Source organism: Oikopleura dioica, chromosome 2 (genome assembly GCF_907165135.1).
Source record: "Oikopleura dioica chromosome 2, OKI2018_I68_1.0, whole genome shotgun sequence".
Classification (NCBI taxonomy): domain Eukaryota; kingdom Metazoa; phylum Chordata; class Appendicularia; order Copelata; family Oikopleuridae; genus Oikopleura; species Oikopleura dioica.
Window position 1 is genome coordinate 12,843,138 of NC_137292.1, and position 23,307 is coordinate 12,866,444.

The window sequence follows — 23,307 nt, forward strand, 5'->3', positions numbered from 1 at the left end:
CTCCCGTTTCTTCTTTTTACAAGACGCCCTTACTACTATTTCCTCCAGTTTAGAAAAAGAGCGTAAACAATAGAACTGGACTGGGTAATTAAGAGTCCTTAGTTACCAATTTTCATCCCGACAAAAAAAACTGCATCGGGCGAAGTGGCCGTCTAAGCAGCCAAATATTGCCAAGTTGTTGAAATAATATTTTCAAAACAGTGAAATCCAATTTTTCAATTGGCTTTTTTTCTGTTTCTGCTGAGTTTTCGTAAATAAAAGTTTGTGAATCTTTGTCGAGCAGAACGCTTGTTGGTTGATTCTTTGTGGTTTTATTTGGTTCACAAAAAGCCGTCATTTTGGTTTTCTAAATCCGCGATAATTCTAGCGCTTCATTTTCTCATGTCAAAACCCAAGCAAGTCTCTTTACGTGTCGATGCCAACTCCTGGCATCTGGTTTCTGCGAGCATCTGATGTCGCTTGTCAAAATGGAACTCTTGAATCAAACGATTTGAACAACGCTGGATTGAATGTAACGATCGCCGGTTGTCCTGAAAACTGTGGGGAACTAGACGGCCGTGGAAGCTGCAAAACGTACTTTACAGAAGGAGCAGTTTTGCTAAGCACTTGCAAGTGCAAAGCAGGTTTGTACTTTGAGAAATGATAATAAGAAGGAATAGAAAATCATCGCATCTGGCGAAATTGACAACCGTGGGAGAGAATAATGAAATTTTTCTTCTACCGTTTTTTTGTAGGTTTTTAAGGGGGTAGCGTCAGGAACAGACAAAAAAAATTTCGACAAATTTCGCGTTGGCGGCTACTCGGTTGCTGATTGGCAGGTTAGCCGGATCCGGGCTTCTGATTGGTTGAAAATTTCCATGCAAAATTTGTCGAAATTTCTTTGTCGGTTCCTGACACTACCCCCTTTTTAAGATTGCCTTTTTCTGTGAATGTTATGAAAAATAATCATCTCTGGAAAATGATGAAAATAGCTGTTTATTATGAAGCGATTAATTTATGATCGAGAAGGTCAATTTTGTTTGGTTATTTAATCGCCGTTTTGGCCACAATTTATCTCTAATAATTTCTTAAAATGAACACAAGTTTATGAAAATAATCGCCGGTTCATGATAAACACGATTACCCGTAACACGTCGAAAAGTGACACGTGCATGAATCGGACGCGGAGAGTGAGACAAAGTTCCGATAAGGATTCATTTTGAGCCGTTGGTTCACAAGCAGCTGGGCACACCTGGGCCGCTGCGAAACTTTAGGAAACTTCTAATACGTCGACTTGAGACGGGAAAAATGCTATCTTCGAAGCGCTCTTTTTACATTTACTGAAATGAGAAGGAAGGCAGCACTTCCGACTCGGCGGATTTGGAAGTGGGGAGGCGGCCACGAGAGGGGTTATTATGCGTTCAGAATTCGTGAATGCTTATCTTGGTTAGCTAAATTCATCCTCAGGATGATCTGTTGATAGATTCTTACGAAAACCTCAAATCAGATAAATTCTTGCCCTTTTGTTGCATTCAGATCTGATGCAAAGTAAATTGCAAGATTATTATTTTCTCAACAACATGGCCATTACGCAAGTAGCACCGCTAAGACCCGCATTACCATCAACTTATGCTCTATTCAAAACAGCTCACGATAAAAGCCCTTCATTATCCTCTTCATAGAACCCTGAGTTACCCGAGAGAAATCCATCAAAGTCTTTTGCTGGTTACCTCCATCTGCTTTCAAAAAGTCACGTGTCATATTTTTTAAGAAAATTATCGTCTCACTTTACGAAACCTTCGTTACAAGTGACGTTCTTTTCAAGAACAAGTTTTACGAAAATTCCTACTGTAGCTTAATTTTCGAAAGAAAAAATCAAACTGACTCTCCTTCGTACAGATCAGTTCACTTCCCGCAGTGGAAGGATACTCTTGATTAATCCCACTTGATGAAATTTTAACGAGATCAAAATGATAAACTTCATCTTCCGAATCCCACCTTATCCTTCTTTCTTGACGAATCTGCAAAGCTGCTGCTGCATCTCCCCGCACACGTTCTTTACATGCATATTTTTTCATCGCGCAGCGGCTAATTAGTACAACTCCACCGCCACTTGAGCAAATTTTTGCAAAACCGATCCTGCTGAAAAAGGCGACCACAGAGACGTGCATACATTAGCGCGTCTCGGAAAATAGCAACACCCGCCCGAATACCTCATTTACAACTTATTCGACTATCTCGACTGAAAGGCTTTTTTCATGTGGAAAATTATTAATCGCGGTATTAATGACAGAGCCATTATTTCTAGAGACGAATTAGCAAGTCAAATGATACGATGTCCTAAAGTTAAATATTTTCATGCTCCGAGGAAAAAATCAAACACTTTTTCAATTAACATTTTAACAAGCGATAACATCGTGAGATGAAATTGATCAAATAGAAATTCTTCAAACGAGCTTATCATCCTGACCAGGGTTCTAAATTTGAGGCAAAATCTAAAAGTCTAGTCTGTCCGTGTCCGTGTCCTCCGCGAAAATCCCAAGTCTAGTCTATCCGTGTCCGGATCGAAAAAACGGATTTTTGTCCGGTCTAGTCCCGGACATGTCCGTTTTGTCCGTTTTTGTCCGTAAAATCCGGACACATTTTTTTTTAAAGAAAAAGTCTGGTCTAAAAAGTCTTGTCCGTAAATGTCCGTAAAATTCCAAGGGTAAAAAACTAATTTTTATAGAAATAAACCGGACAGGACCAAAAAAAAATCTTTGAGAAATAAATTCGGCAGAGAATACATCGAAATATCGAGTTCTTTTCAAGCCAATATAAGAAAATCAAGGGACTTGCCTGGGACAAGAGTCGCAAGTTTATTGCTATTTTTTCGGAAGAGGATAGGCTCAGCCCAAAGACTTCATAAAATTTCTAGCTTAGCTCAGCATCAGCTCGTCTCAGAGTTGATAGAAATTTATTTGAAGAGAGAAATATGAAGTGATTTTCTCAAGTTAGAGAATAGTCTTTTTGAAGGTGTCTAACTAGAACTTTCACAACGATTTTTATAGCTAGGACCTTTTTGAAGCTGACCTAAAAGAAAATTTCTCAAAGCTGAGCTAAGCAGTATGAAAATTTGGGAAACTGAGCTCAACTTGCGTTTTCTTAATGTCAGCTGGTGTTATCCAAGCTGACCTTAGCTGGCTTTATGAAGAAAATCATTAGTCTGAGCTGAGTTCTCTCAAAATGATCGAGCTGAATAACTGAGCGGGCTAGCCCGACCGCTGACCCCTCAATACGTTGAGCTGGCTTTTTCCGAAAATTGCTGTGCTGAAAGTCCCAATTTAGGACTCGCAATGAATTAGCGGAATAATGAAGGACCTAATATAGAATATAATAAGGTAATATTAAGAATTTCTTAATTTAACCAATTTTCCTTCAATGAGACTCGGTCCTCAAAGTTCCAGCTTCGCACCATCAGAAAGACATATCAATTAAAAGTTATCATCGATATTTTCGAATAATTTTGATATTTTTAAATTTTAAACTGAAAACCTGGCTTATTTTATCAAACAATGACGTTGGTTCAGGCTTTTTTGAAACGAATTCGAACTCAAATCGTGCTTTTTTACGGATTTTTTCGGATTCTGCCCGGATTTTACAGACACGGACAAAAGTCTAGGTTTGTCCGGATTTCACGGACAAATACGGACAAATACGGATTTCGTCCGGATCGTGACAAAAGTCCGGTCTAGGCTGTCCGTTTTTTCCTCAACCAATAGACTAAAAGTCTAGTCTGTCCGTACGGACAAGACCGGACAGACACGGATAAAATCCGTACACGGACATGTCCGTTTAGAACCCTGATCCTGACCCTCACTCGTTGCCGTTTTATTTTCGTTACAAATAAAACACGTCCATAGCAAATAGTTGCGGTTTTCTTCAACCGAGGGGTAGGGAAGTACTGCCGCACGTTTTTCAAATTTTTAAAGAATAGGAAAGGCCTTAGAGGGTTCAAACTCGTAATTGGCTCATTAGAGAGGCATCTTTTCCTGGCTCTATAATGCAGTAATAAGTGGCTTGAACGTGAGCATTTGTTTTAGCCGTGATAATTTTTGTTTGAACCTAGTTTCAAATAAACCTTCGAAAAATCGCGCTCGAAGACGCCAGGTGTTTATTATCGCTGCTTTTGGAGCACTTCCTTTTATACAACTTCTTTGAGATTCTAGCTCTCTCTCTCTCTCTTCCAGATGCGAATTTCGGAATTTCCGAAACTTAAAAAAAGTGAAGGAGCGGAAGTCTGGAAGCAGAGGATCTCATAACATTCTGACCGGACGGAGCAAATATTTACCTAGAAGGGAATAAAGGGATTAACAAGCTCTCGTTTTGATTCAAAGTTTCTTCGTGTTGTTTGAAATTTCCGCCTCACGTTGCCCGAATCATTTGAATCCCTAGTTCAAACACAGCTTTCCAGGATTTATAAATTTTGATTTTTTAGACTATGAATTCCACTTTTGAAATTAAATTTTCCTTTGAATTCAAATAATTTTCATCCCTCTCTCCCACAAATTGAAATCTTAAGAGCTTTATCTAACCAAGAGTTAAGGATACAAAGGAGTCGCTTGCTCCGATTCGACAGAAGCAATGGAAATCTCCACCCAACTTTTGGAACTGCTGCTCCTCACCTTATCGAATCTGTTTTTTCTTCCAGGGACGGGCTTATCACGCTTTCTACTTTACAATTATCAACATAAGCATGAGCGTGACAGCAGTAACGTGATCGTTGTCTCCTTGCCACGGAGTTATTAACACGTGATCAGCCTGTTAAAAGCCATATTCATCGCTGTCCACCGACGTTACTGGCAGGAAGCGTTCCTTTTTACAATCGCCATGGGATGCAGTACAATGTATCACGCATGCGATCAGTTCTCCACTCAGAAGTACTTCTGCATCGCTGATTACGATACACTCCAGTTTTCGGACTTCGTCGCTTCGACCGCTGCGGTAAGCCATGTCCACTTATGGATAGCTATTTGTAGCAGTTTTCTGTGCTTTTTCTTATCAGCGAAACTCAAGAATTTAAGAGTGCAGCCTCAGAATGAGAGGCTTATCGGCGCGGGAAATTATTTTCAATTAAAAATCTCTCAAATTTGCGTTTAACAATAATTGCTCGTTTGAAGCGCTACAGTAAAAAATCAAAACACAGTTCTTTTTGCGTGAGATAAAATGCTGGGTGGACAAAAATGTTGTAAGGCGTTGCAAATCTGTAATTTCAACCCAAAAGGGCAGTCAGGAGATTTTCCCGGCTTCTGGAGGTAATCTTTTCTGATCCAGCCGTGAGAAAATTAGCTGTCAGATCACGAATAATGACCGCCAGGTCACACACGCCAGCGTTGTCAAACAGTAACTGACCGGCCTCACCGCGTAACCAACTTCATTTCGCTGTCTTCTTTCATCGAACATTACTATTATCATTCCCATACTCGGCCATGGAAACGCACGAATTCGACGGTCATTTGGACCCGTGCGGTATGCGAAACAATAGAACGTGCGAGATTTTTTGGGCGAACTGCGACTCACAAGAAAAATTCCGAAATGAATGAGGAATGCGAAAATTTAAACGTGTTTCTTTGTTCTGAGAAATTTTATGGATATGTACGCGTAGACATCTTTTTTAGAGTTTTTAATATGGCATAAACATTTCGGAGTGCTTATCAAATTTGTTTGACAAAGAACGTCGTCCTCGACTTTCAGCTGCTCTTGCCGGAAAGAGTCCTCGTTAAAAACGTGTCTGTATTATTTTACATCGAGAGCGCTATCGAGATGACTATGTTCTGCTTGTTTTAATAATTTAATTCTAGATCTGGGCGACTGTTCTCTGCGTTGCCGACCTTCCCGATCGATGGGTTTCCTTCCTCCACACAGTTGGCATGTTCTGTTTCGCTGTCGGCGCCCATTTCAACCGCTTCTCTGGCTGGCTCTATGCAACTCCCATAATTCTCGGCCTTGTGATCATCTTCTTTCACTGGTGTTACCAATGCAAGCAGCGGCGCGACTGCTACCCGCCGAAGAGTGCCTGGTGGTGCCACATTCTTCCTGGCTGCCTTTTTGCCGCTGGAGGTTTTCTCTCGAAATTGGTGTTCGAAAAAGAAGGCCACCATCCAAATGGAAACTATTTCTGGACTCATACATTGTGGCATTGTTGCATCGGCCTGAGCTGCGCGTTCTTACTCCCCTCGATCAATTACGAGGCGGATAAATTATACAACCCGGACCCGAATCTAATAAGCTACTACAAATCTTTTGACGAGCCTCATTTCGAGCCCTAATTTAACCAATTTCAACGGCTGGAGAATGTACTTTTCCTCGTCACTTACGAGCTAGTTACGAGCCTATCATTATTTCAGAATTATCAATCCCGGACCGTTACTTTGTAAATATAAAATCCCTAAGTCGGTATTTTCTCATTCCGAGGGGGAATGTTCTTCTCGTTTACCACAAAGCGCACTATCTTCACGAATACAGTAATAATCACTTCCGGTAAGTATGGAAGACAAAAAAAAGATTCAACGAAAACCACAAGTACAGTAATGAAAAAGATACTGGTACGAAGAGTACCAAAAGTTTCAATCCACTTCAATTCTATAAAGTTCACTTCTCTCTTTCTGTAAATCTGCATTAATAAATAATATTACAAACTGACAGTTTTTTCAAAGGTTATAATGAATATGTTTACCGCTCAAATAAATAAATTTTTCTATACAGTTCTCAAACCAAGTAAATATTGAGAAAATTGTCGAGCCCGGCTCTTCTGTTGCAAATTGGACATCTGGATTGATTTCTATAAATATTTTTCATCGAAAATCATGTGATCTAATTATATATTCATGTCAATAGAATAGAACGAAATATAAATTGACCAAATATTAAATGAAACCTTATGATATGCTCAAGACAGGAACTTCCAAAAACATGTCCACAAGTTGTAAGAGCTGTAGAACAGTGATCCATTGAATCGTATTCTCTAAAAAATTTGTCTTCAGATTGATTTTTGCGTTTTAACCAACTCTAAACAAATTTGACAGAGGCATCTTTCATCATTTTCAATTTGATGATTTTCCAGCTCAGCTTCAAGATTTTCTATGCGTTTTTGAAGATTTTTAATCTCAAAATTTTTGCGTTCGATTTTTTCATCAAATTTTGAATATTGCTGTAATTTTCTTTCATAATCCTCAATTTTTGTTTCATATTCTTGTCGTAGATTTCTCAGATAAGCGATGGTTTTTGCGTGTCCTCTTATAACTCCATTCAAATTTTGAACTCCATTTTTCAATGTCTGATTTTCAGATTTGATTTTCGCCAGTTCAGCTTTCAAATTAGCATTTTCTTGATGATCATTTAACTCTGATGATTGCACTTCCATGATTTGACCTGTTGGAGGGCGGAGCATATCTATTTTTCCATTATTGATATTTATGCCACCATTGACAGTTACAGTATTTTGATTCCCACTTGATCTATTGACGATTCCCGGCAAAATTGACTGTGTTCCAGTATTATATATATTTATTCCACCATTTATCGTGAGAACATTCTGGTTTCCACTCAACTTACTGACGATTTCGGGTAGAGTCGATGAAGCTCCAGCCTGATTTATATTTATGCCGCCATTGAGCGTTACAACATTACGATTCCCACTTATTTTGGGAATTTCGGGTAAGCGTGTCCAACTCATTATTTTGATTTTGTTTTGCCACTTTTCTCTTCCAATTTTATATACGAACGCTCGATTCCTAATACTGAGCGTTGGTAGGAAAATTTGATCTCAAAATTAAATATTGTAAATAGAAACGCATCTATAAGTATGCTAGTGACAAACAAAAGAGACTGCGATAAGAGATGACGATCGTCACTTGTAAATAAAATAAAATTTATTATTCTAGCAGACATAATCGTGCGCCCACGAGTACGAGTTACTCTCATCAGCGAGCAAAGAACAGCAGTGCGAATTAATAGATTCACAAATATTTAGCTCAATGATCATGTTTTTGATGGAACGCGTGAAGGTCCGTTCCCATTTGGCAGTTTGAGCAGGGTAGACTTCCCGGACAGGCGTTTTTCGCGAAGTTCCTGAAAAGAACTCGTAACATGTTAGAAATGCTTCCGAAGGGTACCCTTAGCAGCGTTTAAACAGTGGCGGATGGGCATCTCCAAGCAAGGAAAGCCCTTTTCTTCCGGTACAAAGAACTTGAAGTAATCTTTTTCGATGCGCAAGAAATCCATGAGCTTGCCCCATTCATAGTTAGGATTACTGATCATGTTTTCTCCATCGCCAACATACACGTTCTCTGGTCTAAACAGTCGTCCCCGCTGGGATTAAAAGCGGATAAAGTAAACGAACCCGAAAACCTCGAGATAAGGAGCCAGGTAAGGCGCGTAAGAAGCAAAGCCAGACTCGTGTCCGTTCTCGTAGAGACGGTCCAGCGTTTTCGTGAAGTGAAGAATCGCCTGAAAGAGAGCGTACGTAGTCGGTTTTCCGAAGAAACGTTTTAACCTTATCAAGGGGCCCAGAAAGACAGCTTTTACAGTGGAGCTTTTCGCCTTCTTCTAGTCGCGATGTTCTGTCTGCTTAGGGTGATCACTTTGAAAATACTTTTTAAATTTCTAAAACTTCGAGAGTTTCTTTTGCTTTTTGCGCAGTAATTAAACGAATTTCCCGTTGCCATTGAAAATGTTTATTTTCTTGTTGTATCGTATCCTGTGGTTTTCACTAGAACTGGAAATATATACGCGCATATTGACACAAAATACGAATCGTTTATTTTCCAGCTTATTTTCCATCTTTGTAACGAGCTTTTCTAATACGCCCGATTTGAAGTACACTTTATAATGATACATTTTACTTTGTAAAACATGGAATACTTAGTAGCAATTTACGAAGTTAAAACCCTGTGACTGCAGTTCTCCTTGCTTTCATCCTGAAATTAGGAGATTAAAATGTTGGTTAGGAAATCATCGATACCGTACCGAAGCTGAGAATACGCTCGTTTGACAGGGTCACAAACGATCGCCACGAGCTTGACGTTTGGATTGATGATCTTCATTGCCAAGGCTCGCTTTTTTCGAATATAGTCTTTTCCTCCAGCGTATTGTGGCGATTTCTCAATCAAAAGCTCATCATCAGCAGCTCTCGGGAGGCGAGAAGCGTAAATTTTTCGATGTCGGTCAAGTGCAGCGACGTTGCCGGTCTTGTTGGCATTGATGATGTCGTCCAGGACCGACTCTTTGTCGAAAAATCGAGGTTCATTCGTGCGAAAAGTCGCTGCATAAAAAGTCATTAGGTGCTGTTTACAAAACTGTGCTTACCAGATGGATGACAATCCAAAAACGCCAACGCCCCAGTGCCACACTTGGCGAAGCCAATACCGATGATATCTGGTACACGGTTCCTCAATGTTTGAGTGCTCTAGAAATTTCGTTGAAAAGATCACACGAACAAGCGTGTGATATTAATTAGTAATTAATAATTACCCTTCGAATTTCCATCGGACACGCATGCTCCAGCAACTTGTCGTCATAATACGCTTTATCCCTTTTGTAAAGTTTAACTTCATCTTATTTTTAAAATCAAGAAAATCAGTATCAGTAGAACCAGGAGCAGATTCTATTGCTAAAGATATGGATAAATATTAGCTTTGCCTAATCTCTTCTCGAATAATCGTCGTTGGTTCAAGATTGGAAGAAACATAGGCGCGATCATAAGGCGACACATTGTTCAGAATATATTCATTGACTTCCTCCATGTTGTCAGAGTTGTATCTTCGCTCAGCATAATTCAAAGGAATGGTTTTTTCTTTGCCAGTGACATCATCTTTGTGCCATAAATTGGTGCCAAAGAAGATGAATTCTGCCTGTGTAACAGTACTTTATTGAGCTTTCGAAATTTGAAAAAATTATTTGAAATGAAAATCAAGTAAAAAACAGAGAAATCAAGTTTTTGAATTTTCTCAAAATTTGAACTTTGTTGTTTGTTTTTCTTAGAAGCTCTCTATTCCAATCTGGCTTGGCGCCATGAACTTTCAAAAACCCAATCCCTGAAGACAACAAAGAGCAAAATAGCCGAGACCATTACGCTCCTCCTTTCTTGCAGTACTTCTTAAATCTCTCTTTAGAACGTCAAAAAGTAAAAACTTTGAAGATGTCAAATTTACCAAAGTGAAAGTTTGTTTGTTTACATTTGTATTTGGAGTTACAAGAGCATTGTTTAGTTTGGAACCGGTCCGGTACAGAGAACGAAATGCCAAAGAATGTTACGATTACGCGTGTTTATTGTGATGAAACCCCAGGAAAATCTCTCCAAACTTACTGTAGAAACATATTTTTCTCTTCATTCAGTTCTCTCTTTCATGATGTTAATTGCAGATCAAGTCATAAAAAACGTCACTATACTGCGTTTCTTCCTTTTAATACTTGACTTCGTAATCAAACCGGAGGCCGATGAAGAAACTCAATCGTTAAAGCTGCCCGTAAATAATCAAATGTAACCGTATCCGCGCAGGAAGGATTTCATAAGGAGTGACAATAGAACGATTTATGTTTCAGACGTATCCCGTTACTACATAACGCCGAAAGACTCCTCAAAACATTCAATCAATCATTTTTATTAAGTTTTATTACAAAAGCAGTAAAATATGCTCACTCATTAATATTTATATATGTTGGGTCAAAAAAGCCAAATCGTGCTCTTGCTTCCTCAATATTTTCAATTTGCTCGAATTCTTCAAAGAAATCTTCCGCTGGAACATGTTCCAGACTCAGCTCTTGTCCTGAACTCGTCCTGTTCGATTCGTTTCCTTCGACAACAACGAGGACTATCTTTTTGTTCTCAGTAATGCTTGTTTTGAAAACGCCGGCGATTTCTTCTTTTGTGATTTGTTTGAGGTAAGAGACTTCAAAATCGACTCTGTCGAATCGGTATTCGCCCTTGGCGATTTCTGCGTTCCAGTCTTCGAAATCTTCATCAGAGCTGTGTTTTGCGTAGAGAAGACCTTCTCGATGCTCTTAAATCGGGGGTTGGAAGGTAAAAAACGCATCAGGTATTCTTACCGTTGAACTTTTCATCCGACAAGTTATTAACGAACTCTTCCATCTCCTTGATAAAATCAAGGACGTGACCATGAATTTCTTTGACAGAAAATTTATCTTGTTGAGAAACGATGGATATGCCGATGCCAACCATCCCAGAGATGATTTCAAGTTGAATATCCACTGAATATCCAAGACACTTCTTTGTTCTGAGAATATCGAAGCATGGCTCTTCAAGAATCGTGACCAAGAGTTGATTTTTTATGCATTCTTTGATGGTGACATGACCGACGTGCCAGTGGATGTTGTAGCTTGTGTTGACATCAGTTGGGTTGACATTTTTGGTGATGATGACTGACGGCTTATCAGGAACTTGAAGGATTTTTGAGAATCGTCTTGTGAGGCGATGTGGTTCAATGTTTTGATTCTTTGAGCCGAAGTTTTTGAGGAAAGATCTAATGATCTGGAAAACCGGTTTTTGACCTAAAAGATCTAAGAACACGCGGCTTTTGCTTTCTGGGATACCTGTGAACTGTTCCATAACTCGATGAAAAATCTTTCTTGCTTCTTTGATGTAGTAGTTTCCTTGGATTTGAAATGAGAGGAAGTAATCGTTTCTTTTTAGAGATCAGAAACTATGAAGGCTTTTTATTGGAGATTAATGGTTTATATCCGCGCTTGTATATCAATCTTTTCCTGTATGATTTAACGAACTCGATCAACTCCTCAAGAGTAACTGATTCGAGAGCCTTTATTCTCTCGATGAGAGGAAAATTCGTGCTCTTGAGGAATGACATTTTCAAATCTTCTGAAAGATCCTCCGGGTTTTGAATTTTTGTCTTGTAATCTTGAAGAAATTGAGCTTTGATCGAGTCAAATTCAGATTGCGATGGCTGAAAGTTCATCATTTGGCGAATTGTTTCTTCGAGTAGCAAGCTTTTCTGGTTAAAAAAATTTTATTTTCATGAAAAACTAGCATTAGAAACCAGCCTTAGTTTGTCGTTTATTCCTGTGAGTTTCAGGTTGACCGTGTTCGTATCTGGTTTGATTTCGATAGTGAGAAGGGCTATCTCAGCATCACTTATTTCGTCATCCATTGTTCGAGTGAGAATATACGGGAAGAATTCATGAATCGCCATGTTTCTAGCGCCCTCAAACGGCAGACTCGATCGTACTAAAAGTGAGATAGTTGCTCGAGGAAGATTTGAATCGCCTTCTCCTTTGAACCAAAGCTCTCCATATTCTGTGTGCTCGATTTTCTGAATTGCGTCCCAGTCAGTACTCGGCTCGTCGTCTTTGATCGTCAGATCGGTAGCAAGATACTTGTTCGACGATGGAATGGAGAACTCACTTTCCCTGGAAGGAAAAAGTAGACAGTACCACCCGCACTGTTCATTCTGTTTCAATCCCTTCCTAAGAGGCTCACTTTGTTTCCAGCTGGCTATTGTTGCTTCATTCAAATCTTCGATCGAGTATTTCCCGCCCATCCATTTCTCCTCGTGTTCAGTCGCATTTTCGAATTTCTTAGAGCTCAAAATCAAGGTGCATCTTTCTGGTGCAAGATATTCAAGAACTTCATCGAGTTTCTCAGAATCGTAGTCGAACAATATGTAGTCGCCATCGAGCCACCTGGTAGAATCATCAATGTACTGCATTGTTTCGACAATATCGGTACAGTTAGCAAGGGGCTCTCCTTCTTCCTTGCTGTTCCAGCCAATATTATCAACGGCTTTAATTTCTTCGAAAATACGCGCCTTTTCTACTTCTGGCTGCGCTCTAACCAAAGCAAGATAACTGAAGATTGCCTGAACGACTTGTTCCCAATTGGCGAGACCGGATTCTGTAAGACGGAGTTGTATTCGAATGCGAGAATGGAACTTGTTTTCTTCGATTTCGATCTCTTTCAGGTCATTAGCCCAGTCGTTTTGCTTGAGATAGTACAAGAAAGAACCTTACCATTGATGACATGAAATACGATTATTTAAATACAAAAGGTTTGATAAATAACGAAAGTCACCATTCCTTTTCCACGATGTTTGAGAAGCCAGCTGTAGAACTTGAGCGGCTTGATTCTATGAAGATCAATTTGAGGTGGAATACTCCAAATGATATCCATCAAGTTTCCATCGGCAACGGGAACGTACTTTATCAGCTTAGAAACATTCTGATCTTCGTATGCGGAACCGATCGACCAGTCCGGTTCGTCCAAGGGGGTAGTAAGATCGCGAGTAGGGATTTGTGAAAAAATGTCTTCAACCCACTGTTGCATGTCATCGAGTGAATGAGGGCTCTATTTCAGGCTTAGAACCAGGGTTCGGTAATTTGAGCTCAAGCTAAAACTCATTTTGGCTAGACGCTCAAATTTCCTCAAATTGAGAACTCAAAGTGACTTGAGAAATCATTTTGAGAAGATTTGAGAGTTTTGAGTTTTTGGGAGATTTGAGAGTTTTGAGTTTTCAAAACTCAAATTAAGCGAGCGCTTCCTTGATTGGCTCATGGATCGCCAGAATTGATTTCTCACGCGAGCTCTCATCTCTGAGTTCTCAAAACTCAAATTAAAAAACGTGAGTCTCAACTTGAGAGACTCTCAAGCTTTGTTTCCTTGAGTTTTAGCGTGAGCTCAAATTACCGAACCCTGCTTAGAACATTGAAAATTTACTCTCGAATTCGATGATTTTATCCTTTCCTGAAGAGCGAGTTTCATAAATTTTGACGAATAATTTCGGGGAAACCATTCGTGAAGCATTTCAAAGGCAGACTTGCCGATTTCTCTCGGATCTTCAATCAGGCTCTTTTTGTTTCCCCAGTTGAAATTACTTTGCGGATGGTCTTTTTTCAAAATCGCTTCTTGTAAAATCTGTTCTCTGCGGCAATCGTCATCCATTTTACTGACTTCAAATTCTGAGTGCACTGCAGTGACTTTTTTGGATATAAAAATTTATTATAGTTCTTGGTTGCATAATTTTATATCTGATTCCTTCGCGTTCTATAGATTCTTCCTTCATCAACGGGTCGATAAAATAATGTGCCCAGATGTCTAGTGCTTCTTGAAACTTATCCGGAGCCACCTCAAAATGATAATTCGTATATTCCGCCTCAGTGAAAGCATTAGAATCCCCTGAATTTCGAGCGAGAAGCTGTTCGAGCTCATTTTCATCTGGATATTTTGTAGAGCCCATAGAAACCATATGTTCGCAAATATGTGCAAGTCCTTGGCACTCGGCCTTTTCGTGAAAGCTTCCAACGTTGACTACCATCGAAGCAGCGGCCATTTTTCGACACTTATCTTCCTCTTCATCATCATCACAATCTTCCCAATCTGAACCTCCGTCCTCTTCTTGCTCGCTTCCCATAGAACTTACACAGGTACTGAATAATCAGATTAATATCAGCTACTGTATCTCGTATCGTTTACCTCTGACTAACAAAGCTCTGAGCATTCATACTCGAAGCATCAATGTCCACTTCCGAAACCAAAAGTGCGAGTAAGCCATTATCAAGCTCAATGGCTCGGTAGAGCTTTTTATCGGACGCAGATTTTTCAGGTCCAGGGAGGATTTTCACCATCAACCTTCGGAGAGCCAAAATTATAAAACTGTCGGCAAACCATATCGACTAACAACACTATCTTTGAAAGGTCTCCGGTCTTCTAGAGAACCGGCTTAAGGGATCCCCCCCTGATTTCGCCAACTTTGACCTCTATCTACTTTTTTTTGAGCTTACGTAGGAAGCTGGTGTTAGGCGCATTAGAAAGCCCGCTTTAAAAGGAGCAAATTCTGGTAGAATCAGCTTGCCAGCATAACATTCGCTTATGCATTACAGGCCGTCAAAGTGATTAAAGTTGGCGAAAATGGCTATTTTTGACCATTTTCAAATCGTATCTACTTTTTTTGGGGCTTTTTAATCACCAATATTTTTGCTTCTATAGATAGCTCAGAGCCTAAACTTAATATTCTGGTAGAACCAGCATAATTGGATGAGTGAAAAAAATTTTCCTAGTTGTAGAACTTTTTGGAGCCATTTTTGGCATTTTTTTTGTGGTTAAATGCTCTCTAGCGCCAACAAATAGCCGAAGATTCTAGTGCGGATATCATATTCGTAATCAGCACATTCTAAGCTTTCGATCAACCCCTAACTTGTCCTCTTTTGATAACGATGAAAAATTGAAAATAATCGCGATTTTCACGCTAAGTACAAATTACATGCATTTTCCCAAACTTTGGAGGCCAAAATTTTTGGGACGCATTTATGTAGAGGGGTACTATAATATATCAAAATGATCCTCAGAACACGAGGAATCTAATGATAGGCGAAAATGAGCTGTGCCAAAGTTTTGAAAAATCGGGGGGTGATCCCTTAATTATATAGACTTTTATGTTACATAATGCATTAATGTTTTTTGATAAAATGAAAATGACAAACGATTTTAGTTTTCCCTTCTTTGAGCAAACGGAACGTCTCCAGAACAAGCAGGACATTTCCCTTCAAAAAAGTTTCGAGAACGAATATTTATCGCTGGAGCAGATACGAAGGGAAAGATCAGACCAGAGCCGAGTTACTCATTTCGCACCGAGCGGATTCGCTAAAAACAAGCAAGAGACATTCAGAGCTGATATTTCCCCTGCGCGAGTTATTTCCTACAAATACGGAGATTTCTCTATCAGAGAAAATGAACGGCGCTTTTCTTGGGCAGTTACGAAATCAAGGAAAGATCCTCATTACTTCGTAAACAAGTAGTTCGTCTATCAGACTAAAACTTTTTATTTACTCAAATTTTATTTATTTTATCATAAAAAGAGATCCTCAAAAGGCATTGAACCTGCCTTTGTTTGCAAGAAATCAAGCTCTCCCGATGCTGATACCAAGTTCATCTGCCACGCCCGTCTCAAATTCATAAGAATTAAACGCCATAATTACATAATTACGTAAAACCAAGTTTTTGAGACCCACAAAAAGCTTCTACTGCCGGAATATACCGCGTCGACTTTTCAGCCACAAATTCTCAACAAAATCTTACTCTGATGAACCTCCCGTCGAAACTGGACGACTATGTGAAAAGCTTCTTTGTGAAAAATGCCAAGGACAGTATTCTATGAGCCTTTGTACGAGTTTTTCTTGCCGAGCAAAAGTTTATGAAGACTGATCAGTTGATAAACGAAATGGAAAGTGTGGACTTGATGGCTGCGAGTTTAGAATCATCAGAAGCGGATTCAAACAAGTTGATCATCTCAAACATATAAAATTCAAGTGTCCGATGGGAAATTGCGAAGCGAAATTGAGCTTCGAAGGATTTTGTATTCATGCTTCAGAAGGATGCCAAGCAAAGCCACTTCGAAAAAAGGAGATTCCCCTGGAAGAAACTGGCTTTCTTCGAAAAGACAAAAACAACAATAACTTTCAGCTTCAATCTTACGAGGGTCAGTCTTCCATGATTTCCAGCATCTAAACATGATTTCAGACGACGAACAAACGAATATGGTTCATGCGATGCCAAAGCGACCTCCAGTGACAAGAATTGAGGATGAAAATCTTGGTCGATCTATGGAAAGTCTCAAACTTCGCGATGAGGGTTCCGAAAAAGAAAGGTAATAAAGCGGGCTGTCTAAGAGACAGGCTTATCTCAGGTCTAGAAAGAAACGAAGCAATATTAATTCTTGATTCAAGATCTCTTACCGGTTTTCAAATATCGAATCTTCATTCTTCAAAAATGTTCAGATCGCGCCAAAAGAAAAGCTCAAAAGAGAACAACAAGAAGGAAGCTATCCCGTCTCATCTCTGCGGAACCCCCCTTTCTTCCGTGAAAGCACCCGAAGGCTACTATGACGACAACCCAGCATTTGACGCTCTACGCCAGCAAGGAATCGCGCTGAAGAATGGAATGTTCGGAAACCACGAAAAGTTCGATTTCCCCATCGGAATGCGGCCGGTACCAGAAGTTTCTGGGCATCCGAAGGACAGGTTAAGATTTCATGTAATTTATTTTCTGACTGGTATTTTTCAGGCAGTACAAGGTCGTCCCCGAAAGACAAGAAATGAATATGCAGCAGCAAAATATGATGTATCCCACTCATACACCCGATGGTTTTCTCATTCCTCCAGATATTGACGTCCATCCAGACGGAGCCCCAATCCCTAAAAAGCCGAGTGGAAGGTTTGAATTAATTTCACATCCATTTTATGTTATTTTTTATTAAAGAGCTCCACCGACACACGAAGAAATGATAATCAACCTGACAGCGGAAAAAGACGCTTTAGAAGAAAAACTGTTGCAGGAGCGAAAGGATTGGCGAGCGGAGCAGAAACGTCTCAAGAATAAAATCTCGGTGTTGGAAAAACTGTCCACTGATTTCAAGGGAAGTGATGAGGGCCTTGGGAAGGTTGTTCGTGAGCTGCAAGCTCATGGTAAGATTTTTTTGCAGTAGCTTCGGTTTAAGAATTGATTCTAGCAGTGCAGGTTGAGAAAGAGCGAGACGCAGCACAGCGAAAAGTCCGTCATCTGGAGAAAGTCATGGAAAAGATCGTCAACGACTCAAGCAGACAATCAGCAGCTGCATTGAAACTCGCCGATAGCCAAGAAAAGATGCGCGGTAAAATCCTGTCTTCATTAGATTTCTACCAACAGATTCCTGACAAATAAGAGTCTTTGAATAAACGATACTCATTTAATCATCCTTGTGTTCTTTTCCTCCTTGTCTCCTTGAAGGTGGGTTTCTAGAAGGCCAGCTTGTTTTCACTTCCACGGAGAAAAATCTTCATTGTGAGAGAAAATGACATTTTGGCTGCCATGTTTTGCAGTCTTTGCCCTTATCGGCCTTGCTGCAGCCCTGCACAATCATGTGCAGAAGAAAACCTTTCAGCTGGCAAGAAAACAGAGGCAGACTCTACTATTGCCTGGAGAAGCGTGCTCTGATAATCATCAGACATTCATGATTTCGGTAAACTTTTTTTTAATTTATTCTTTTAACAACGATTGCAGATGAGAATCATCGATTTACCAAAGACGACATCATCCCCGTACGACTTTTACATTCGCCTGAACGGAACGAAAGCCAACAGTGCGTTGATTTGTTTCCGTGATTATGAAAAATTGCTCTCCGGCGAGAATCAAGTCAACTTGATTTTTGCGCTCCACGAGTATATCGGCCATCTACGCGATGTCGATATAGCCGTGGACAATGCCGACTTTGAATCTGGGCAAATGATCGGCCAACTTACTCAGGAAGGGGAATGAATTTTGATTTTTAACGACAGAAAAATGGAAAATCAAGCCTTGAAAAGATCGAAATCCGCGATGGAATCGACTTCGCTTGGGGAGATTTCGCGGTAACGAAAGATTTCGGGCCATGGTTCCTTTACATTCGTGAGAAGCCGCTCAATCTTGAGCTGACGAATCTGGTGTATGAGAAGACTCTTCTCAACTTTTACTTCCCCACGGTACTTTTTTCGACAATTTCTTTGTCGAATAATGCGAATTGGGATCCGATTGACATCAAAAATATGCTCGTGGCGAAGATTGAAGAAGTTTTTACCGCATTTATGATAATAACCATGTTCATTTTTCTCCGGGATCCGACTTGGTGGTCGGCTTTTCACAAGGCCGATCAAACTACCCTCAATGTAAGCTATTCTCTTCTATGTTTTCTGAAAAGCAAGTTTAGCTTCACGGTGGCGCTGGAATGTATCCCTTCATGTGGACAATCGTTGGAATCACCACCGCCATCACAACCCTAATCGGCATCATTCTCCGAAAGCTCCACGCGAAGCCGAATTCGGGGAAAATTGAGCCCGAGATGATTTCTCTCCCTCATGAAAAGTGGATCGAGATGGACTGGCGGGAGCAAAGCTTGTTTCTGCGAAGCTTGCTCTCTCGAAAAGAGCATTCAGGCACACGAACTCTTGTGAATCGTCAATTGCAGCAGGAGAAAATAGTCACAAACTGTCCTCCTGGCGAATTTCATAAAGCAACTGCTGCTAATATTCGGTAAAAAATTCAAATTTCTAAGAAAAATCGAATATTTTTAGCTCTCGAATGACGAATCTGCCTCAGGAGCTCGCCGCAGCTGATACAGAAAACTCCAATTTTTTCATTACAAAAATGACGACAATGAAGCCTTCTTATGTCGGAACTCTTCACAAAATTTCCAAGGATCTTCTCAAGCCGACAGGAACAAGATACATTCGTCGAGAAGTCTACCGCCTCGAGAATAAGATCGTCGACAACATCAGCTTATCAGAGTGTTATTCTCGAGAGCGATCGTTGATCCAGCGAGTTAGAAAGTCTTTTGAAGATGAGGATTGTCCAGATTCAATTTTGTACGAAAACATCGGAGATCGCCAAAAACCGACAACGACGCGGGGCATCCCTCTTCCTCCAACGCCCGAGCCAGAAGAAGAGTTAGCAGAAGGGATTCCAAGACATGTCGACAGAGAATTCTCCGAATATTCAGTTGAATCACAAAAACTCCAGAGCCAAATTATGACGAAAGCATAAACAGTGAATTTTCAATTTTCAAAAAGCCGCGAAGAAAAGTAAAAGACAAAGACAATCCCTTCCCATGGCTACGAGAAAATGCAGAAGCACAAAAAGAAGCAGCAATCAGAGAAGAAAATAAAGCAAAGAAGAAAACTGATCGAGGAAAATCTCCAGCTCGGCGATTATTTTTGGGCGACGCGTATCCAAAACCAAGCTCGGGAAAATTTAGAACAAGCATGGAGACGTTTGCAAATGAGTTTCCTCCTTTACCAGATTCATCAGGCAAAGTTCGAATTTCTTTAGCGATTTCCTCGTTGGTATAAATCGAGAACTTATATAAGATGAAGAGTTCTCAACAGATGACGAAATTATAAGAAAAAGCCGACCAATGATGGATATTGGCATTGACTACGGTAATTTTTATATCTATAGTAGGGTCGGACACAAAAAATTTTTTGAAAGCCGCAAAAGGGAAATATATATGTATCGAAAGAGCAGAAGCTGGCGATTCGAATGATATATGTCTCGATGCCGTGAGACTTGGGAATATTTTTAAATAATTTTTAAAGTTTCAAAAAACGTGATAATTATACGGGATTCAAGAATTTCAACTTTTGTTCTAGGCGTGCTATGATTACGATCGATAGCTTTTCTTGAAGCTCAGTAATCACTGAATTCATCGACGTGATATTTTGGAACCAGCTGGTCATTCTGGTGGTTCGTCGCGGTTCAAACCTTTGGATGGATTGAGATCCGGCAATATATATATCAAAATGCATATTTTTTGATAAGAAGAAGTTCCAACAGATTTTCAAACGAAACCACTTCGTTGACCGACCGGTTCACAGCGGTTCAAAACGGTTCACGCTCCGAGTATTCACAAAATATTGAAATATGTATATCAAAATGCTTCTCTACTTAAAAGGAGTTTTTCAAACTGATTTTAGAAAAGAACCACTTGGCTAACCGCCCGGTTCACAGTGGTTCAAAGCGGTTCACGGTCTGAATACTCACAAAATATTAAAATATGTATATCAAAATGCCTATCTACTCAAGAGGACTCTTTAAAACTCATTTTTGAACAGAACCACTTGGCTTACCGCCCGGTTCACAGCGGTTCAGAGCGGTTCACGGTCTGAATATTCACAGAATATTGAAAGATGTATATTAAAATGCTTTTCTACTCAAGAGGAGTCTTTTAAACTGATTTACGAACCAAAGCACTTGGCTAACCGCCCGGTTCAGAGCGGTTCAGAGTGGTTCACGTTCTTAGTATTCACAAAATGCTGAAATATAAATATCAAAATGTATCTCTTAGTCTTTTTAACAGATATTCGAACCAAACTACTTGGCTAAATGACTGGTTCGTCTTGGTTCAAGTGGTTCTGTTCGAAAATCAGTTTGAAAGACTCCTTTTTAGTAGAGAAGCATTTTGATATACATATTTCAATATTTTGTGAATACTGAGCGTGAACCGTTATGAACCGCTGTGAACCAGTCGGTCAACGAAGTGGTTTTGTTTGAAAATCTGTTGGAACTTCTTCTTATCAAAAATATGCATTTTGATATACATATTGCCGGATCTCAATCCATCCAAAGGTTTGGACCGCGACGAACCACCAGAATGACCAGCTGGTTCCAAAAATATCACGTCGATGAATTCAGTGATTACTTACTTGTAGCTTCAAGAAAAGCTATCGATCGTAATCATAGCACGCCTAGAACAAAAGTTCAAATTCTTGAATTCTCGTATCTGGTAGTTTCAGTCAACTTCGAGGCGCTAGAAAATCTCAGAGGATACCCAGATCATTTATTTTTCCAGTTATGAGAAGAAAGCGCTTTGAAAGCTCCAATAGAAGCCATTGACCATGTTTCTAGCACCTATAAACCAGAAATAATTCTTGGAGATTCCTTTTAAAAACGTGAAATTTTCCATATTAGTCCTGTTCGGACATTAGAAAAAAAATTTTTAAAAAATATTCCCAATAGCTATGCATATAATTTTTATTGAGGATAAAAGCCAAGTGTCTGTTACATATAAACACCCATTATTGAGATTGCGGCTTTTAGATTTTTTGAGATAAGGCTGTTTTAATATAGCTATTTAAAGAAAATATATGTCACTTGAAAAGTAAAAGGCGTCGCAACTGTCCTTATTTTTCATTTCTGCCTCTGAAATTTGTCTCGCATATATTTTGAACCCTTTACTGCAAATAACAAAGAGAAAATAGTTCATCAGCATTCATTATATATTGAATTCGATTTTTTAAAGCTTTTTAACCAAAAAATAGCCATTTTTAGGGCTTTTTAGCCTCTCTAATCCCACGTTCACCACCAATGGTGCAAAATTTTTGTGGGTGGGGTTTTTGACCATGCTGAATTCGGTACTGATGAGAAAAAAGGATTTGAGAACTTTTTTCTGTGTCCGACCCTAATCTATAGAATTATATCTAGTGCAGAACTCTTTGAGAGTCTCATGATAACTCAAAATGTTTAGATAAATATCTGCAAGGAAAAGACGACGACATGGAAACTTTCTTGAACGAGCAAGAGTTCTTCGTAAGTATTCATCTCATATTCCATACTTACAGAAACATAGGATACCGCTGAAGAAATAAAAAATATGCAGAGCGACACTCTCGCACCATCCGCTGGAATCATGGGAAAAAGCTTTCATCCAACAGCTGATGACATTTTGAACCCTCTTCTGGATGATTTCAAGCAGCGCACGCAGCAAAACAATACCTGCGCTTCTATATCTGCATCAATTATCTGTAAGTACTTAACTCTATACTTGGCATTGATGATGCTTTTTATCACTAGATATTTGCATCACCTCCTTGTTGATTTTGTACATGATCTACGGTCTACGAACGTTCTGGGCGGATGAAAACTACTCTGGATTTTTGATGACTTCTTGGTTCGTCCAACTCCTTTTCTCCGTCTTCATCTCTTCTTATTTCATCGCGAAGATCGAGTTCGACCAGTACATCAGAAACCTGGAAGACCTCTACGAAGACCTCGAGTACGACCGCTCCATGGACTACCGAGAAAACGACGAACAAAGGCCGAAGTCGAAGGCAAGTCCAGAACCGGAATCGGAGGCGGAAAGAATTCCAACTCCAGAAATATCGAAGAACGATCGTACCAACATTCTCGGAGAGTACGTCGACTACGAACAAGAGGCGAAGAAGGACATGAGCAAGTACGAGATCCTTGCCAAGCTTGAGAAATATGCCGAATAATTCATAAACCCTTTTTATTTTTATACTGCCTTTATCAACAATATATTTTCCACAATAAATTTTTGATATTTTCAACTCGTGAAATGAAAAGCGTTTATCATTTTCTGTTAATTTTAAATTCAATTGTGAACTTCGAACAAAGGAGGGATGACTTTGGTCAGTCTCTCAGACTGAAACTCGGAAAAACTATCCGAACTCTTCTTGCATTTTTCTAGATGGTTTTTTCTTTTACGCTGCCCAGATGAATCTCGATCATTTCACCGAGCTAACTGATTCAAGTTGAATCATTCAACGAGAGACTGGATGATTTTCGAAAAATGTTTTCAGGCCAAAAATCACTTTTTAACTGTTAGTGCCATCTTCACCGCCGTCTCAAACCGAGTCGAACGGTATATGTATCGCTTGAAAATTCTAGAGTTTCGGGTACTTCCGGTCAGATTTACGAAATTCTAGTATTCCACTGCCGTTTTTGATACAGAAATGGTACTATGGCATATAGCATGTCAAAATGACCGCTAGGACGTGAGGAGTGCAGGGGTCTAAAAA

At 39.7% G+C, this 23,307-nt stretch overlaps 7 protein-coding genes across 8 annotated transcripts; 5 read left to right on the top strand and 2 right to left on the bottom strand.

The window, feature by feature from the left end:
* Positions 1–403: 403 nt before the first annotated feature.
* LOC145696552 (post-GPI attachment to proteins factor 6-like) lies at positions 404–6,655 on the top strand. 2 transcript variants are annotated; one of them, XR_014133815.1, is made up of 3 exons: positions 404–623; positions 4,565–4,962; positions 5,820–6,655. XR_014133815.1 is itself a non-coding variant. In XM_081773611.1 (2 exons), the coding sequence occupies exons 1-2, from the start codon at positions 4,849–4,851 to the stop codon at positions 6,285–6,287; spliced, it is 582 nt and encodes a 193-aa protein (XP_081629737.1). In that variant the 5' UTR covers positions 4,782–4,848; the 3' UTR covers positions 6,288–6,655. The 2 variants fall into 2 exon arrangements, 1 of the variants encoding a protein (XP_081629737.1); XM_081773611.1 differs by lacking the exon at positions 404–623 and having other exon boundaries at positions 4,782–4,962.
* A 1,242-nt stretch (positions 6,656–7,897) lies between these two features.
* On the bottom strand, positions 7,898–8,581 carry LOC145698347 (uncharacterized). The gene is made up of 4 exons (XM_081775545.1): positions 8,513–8,581; positions 8,360–8,466; positions 8,133–8,311; positions 7,898–8,088 (listed from the first exon to the last, which is right to left on the bottom strand). The coding sequence occupies exons 3-4, from the start codon at positions 8,275–8,277 to the stop codon at positions 7,898–7,900; spliced, it is 336 nt and encodes a 111-aa protein (XP_081631671.1). The 5' UTR covers positions 8,278–8,311; positions 8,360–8,466; positions 8,513–8,581.
* Positions 8,582–8,899: 318 nt separating this feature from the next.
* Positions 8,900–14,611, bottom strand: LOC145698348 (nardilysin-like). Its single transcript, XM_081775547.1, has 14 exons — positions 14,459–14,611; positions 14,027–14,412; positions 13,703–13,962; positions 13,033–13,333; positions 12,026–12,994; positions 11,722–11,971; positions 11,569–11,660; positions 11,065–11,526; positions 10,658–11,018; positions 9,653–9,882; positions 9,490–9,572; positions 9,325–9,424; positions 8,986–9,280; positions 8,900–8,936 (listed from the first exon to the last, which is right to left on the bottom strand). The coding sequence occupies exons 1-14, from the start codon at positions 14,608–14,610 to the stop codon at positions 8,900–8,902; spliced, it is 3,978 nt and encodes a 1,325-aa protein (XP_081631673.1). The 5' UTR covers position 14,611.
* A 1,382-nt stretch (positions 14,612–15,993) lies between these two features.
* On the top strand, positions 15,994–17,703 carry LOC145698553 (uncharacterized). The gene is made up of 7 exons (XM_081775758.1): positions 15,994–16,133; positions 16,200–16,460; positions 16,502–16,628; positions 16,759–17,001; positions 17,045–17,194; positions 17,240–17,445; positions 17,490–17,703. The coding sequence occupies exons 2-7, from the start codon at positions 16,298–16,300 to the stop codon at positions 17,678–17,680; spliced, it is 1,080 nt and encodes a 359-aa protein (XP_081631884.1). The 5' UTR covers positions 15,994–16,133; positions 16,200–16,297; the 3' UTR covers positions 17,681–17,703.
* Positions 17,704–17,810: 107 nt separating this feature from the next.
* LOC145698349 (uncharacterized) lies at positions 17,811–18,274 on the top strand. Its single transcript, XM_081775548.1, has 2 exons — positions 17,811–17,978; positions 18,020–18,274. The coding sequence occupies exons 1-2, from the start codon at positions 17,811–17,813 to the stop codon at positions 18,272–18,274; spliced, it is 423 nt and encodes a 140-aa protein (XP_081631674.1).
* Positions 18,275–18,325: 51 nt separating this feature from the next.
* On the top strand, positions 18,326–19,792 carry LOC145698547 (uncharacterized). The gene is made up of 3 exons (XM_081775751.1): positions 18,326–18,660; positions 18,702–19,024; positions 19,066–19,792. Exons 1-3 carry the CDS (start codon positions 18,541–18,543, stop codon positions 19,532–19,534), a joined length of 912 nt encoding a protein of 303 aa, XP_081631877.1. The 5' UTR covers positions 18,326–18,540; the 3' UTR covers positions 19,535–19,792.
* A 66-nt stretch (positions 19,793–19,858) lies between these two features.
* On the top strand, positions 19,859–22,839 carry LOC145699293 (uncharacterized). Its single transcript, XM_081776563.1, has 4 exons — positions 19,859–19,929; positions 22,014–22,075; positions 22,116–22,290; positions 22,340–22,839. The coding sequence occupies exons 1-4, from the start codon at positions 19,905–19,907 to the stop codon at positions 22,759–22,761; spliced, it is 684 nt and encodes a 227-aa protein (XP_081632689.1). The 5' UTR covers positions 19,859–19,904; the 3' UTR covers positions 22,762–22,839.
* The last annotated feature ends 468 nt before the right edge of the window (positions 22,840–23,307 follow it).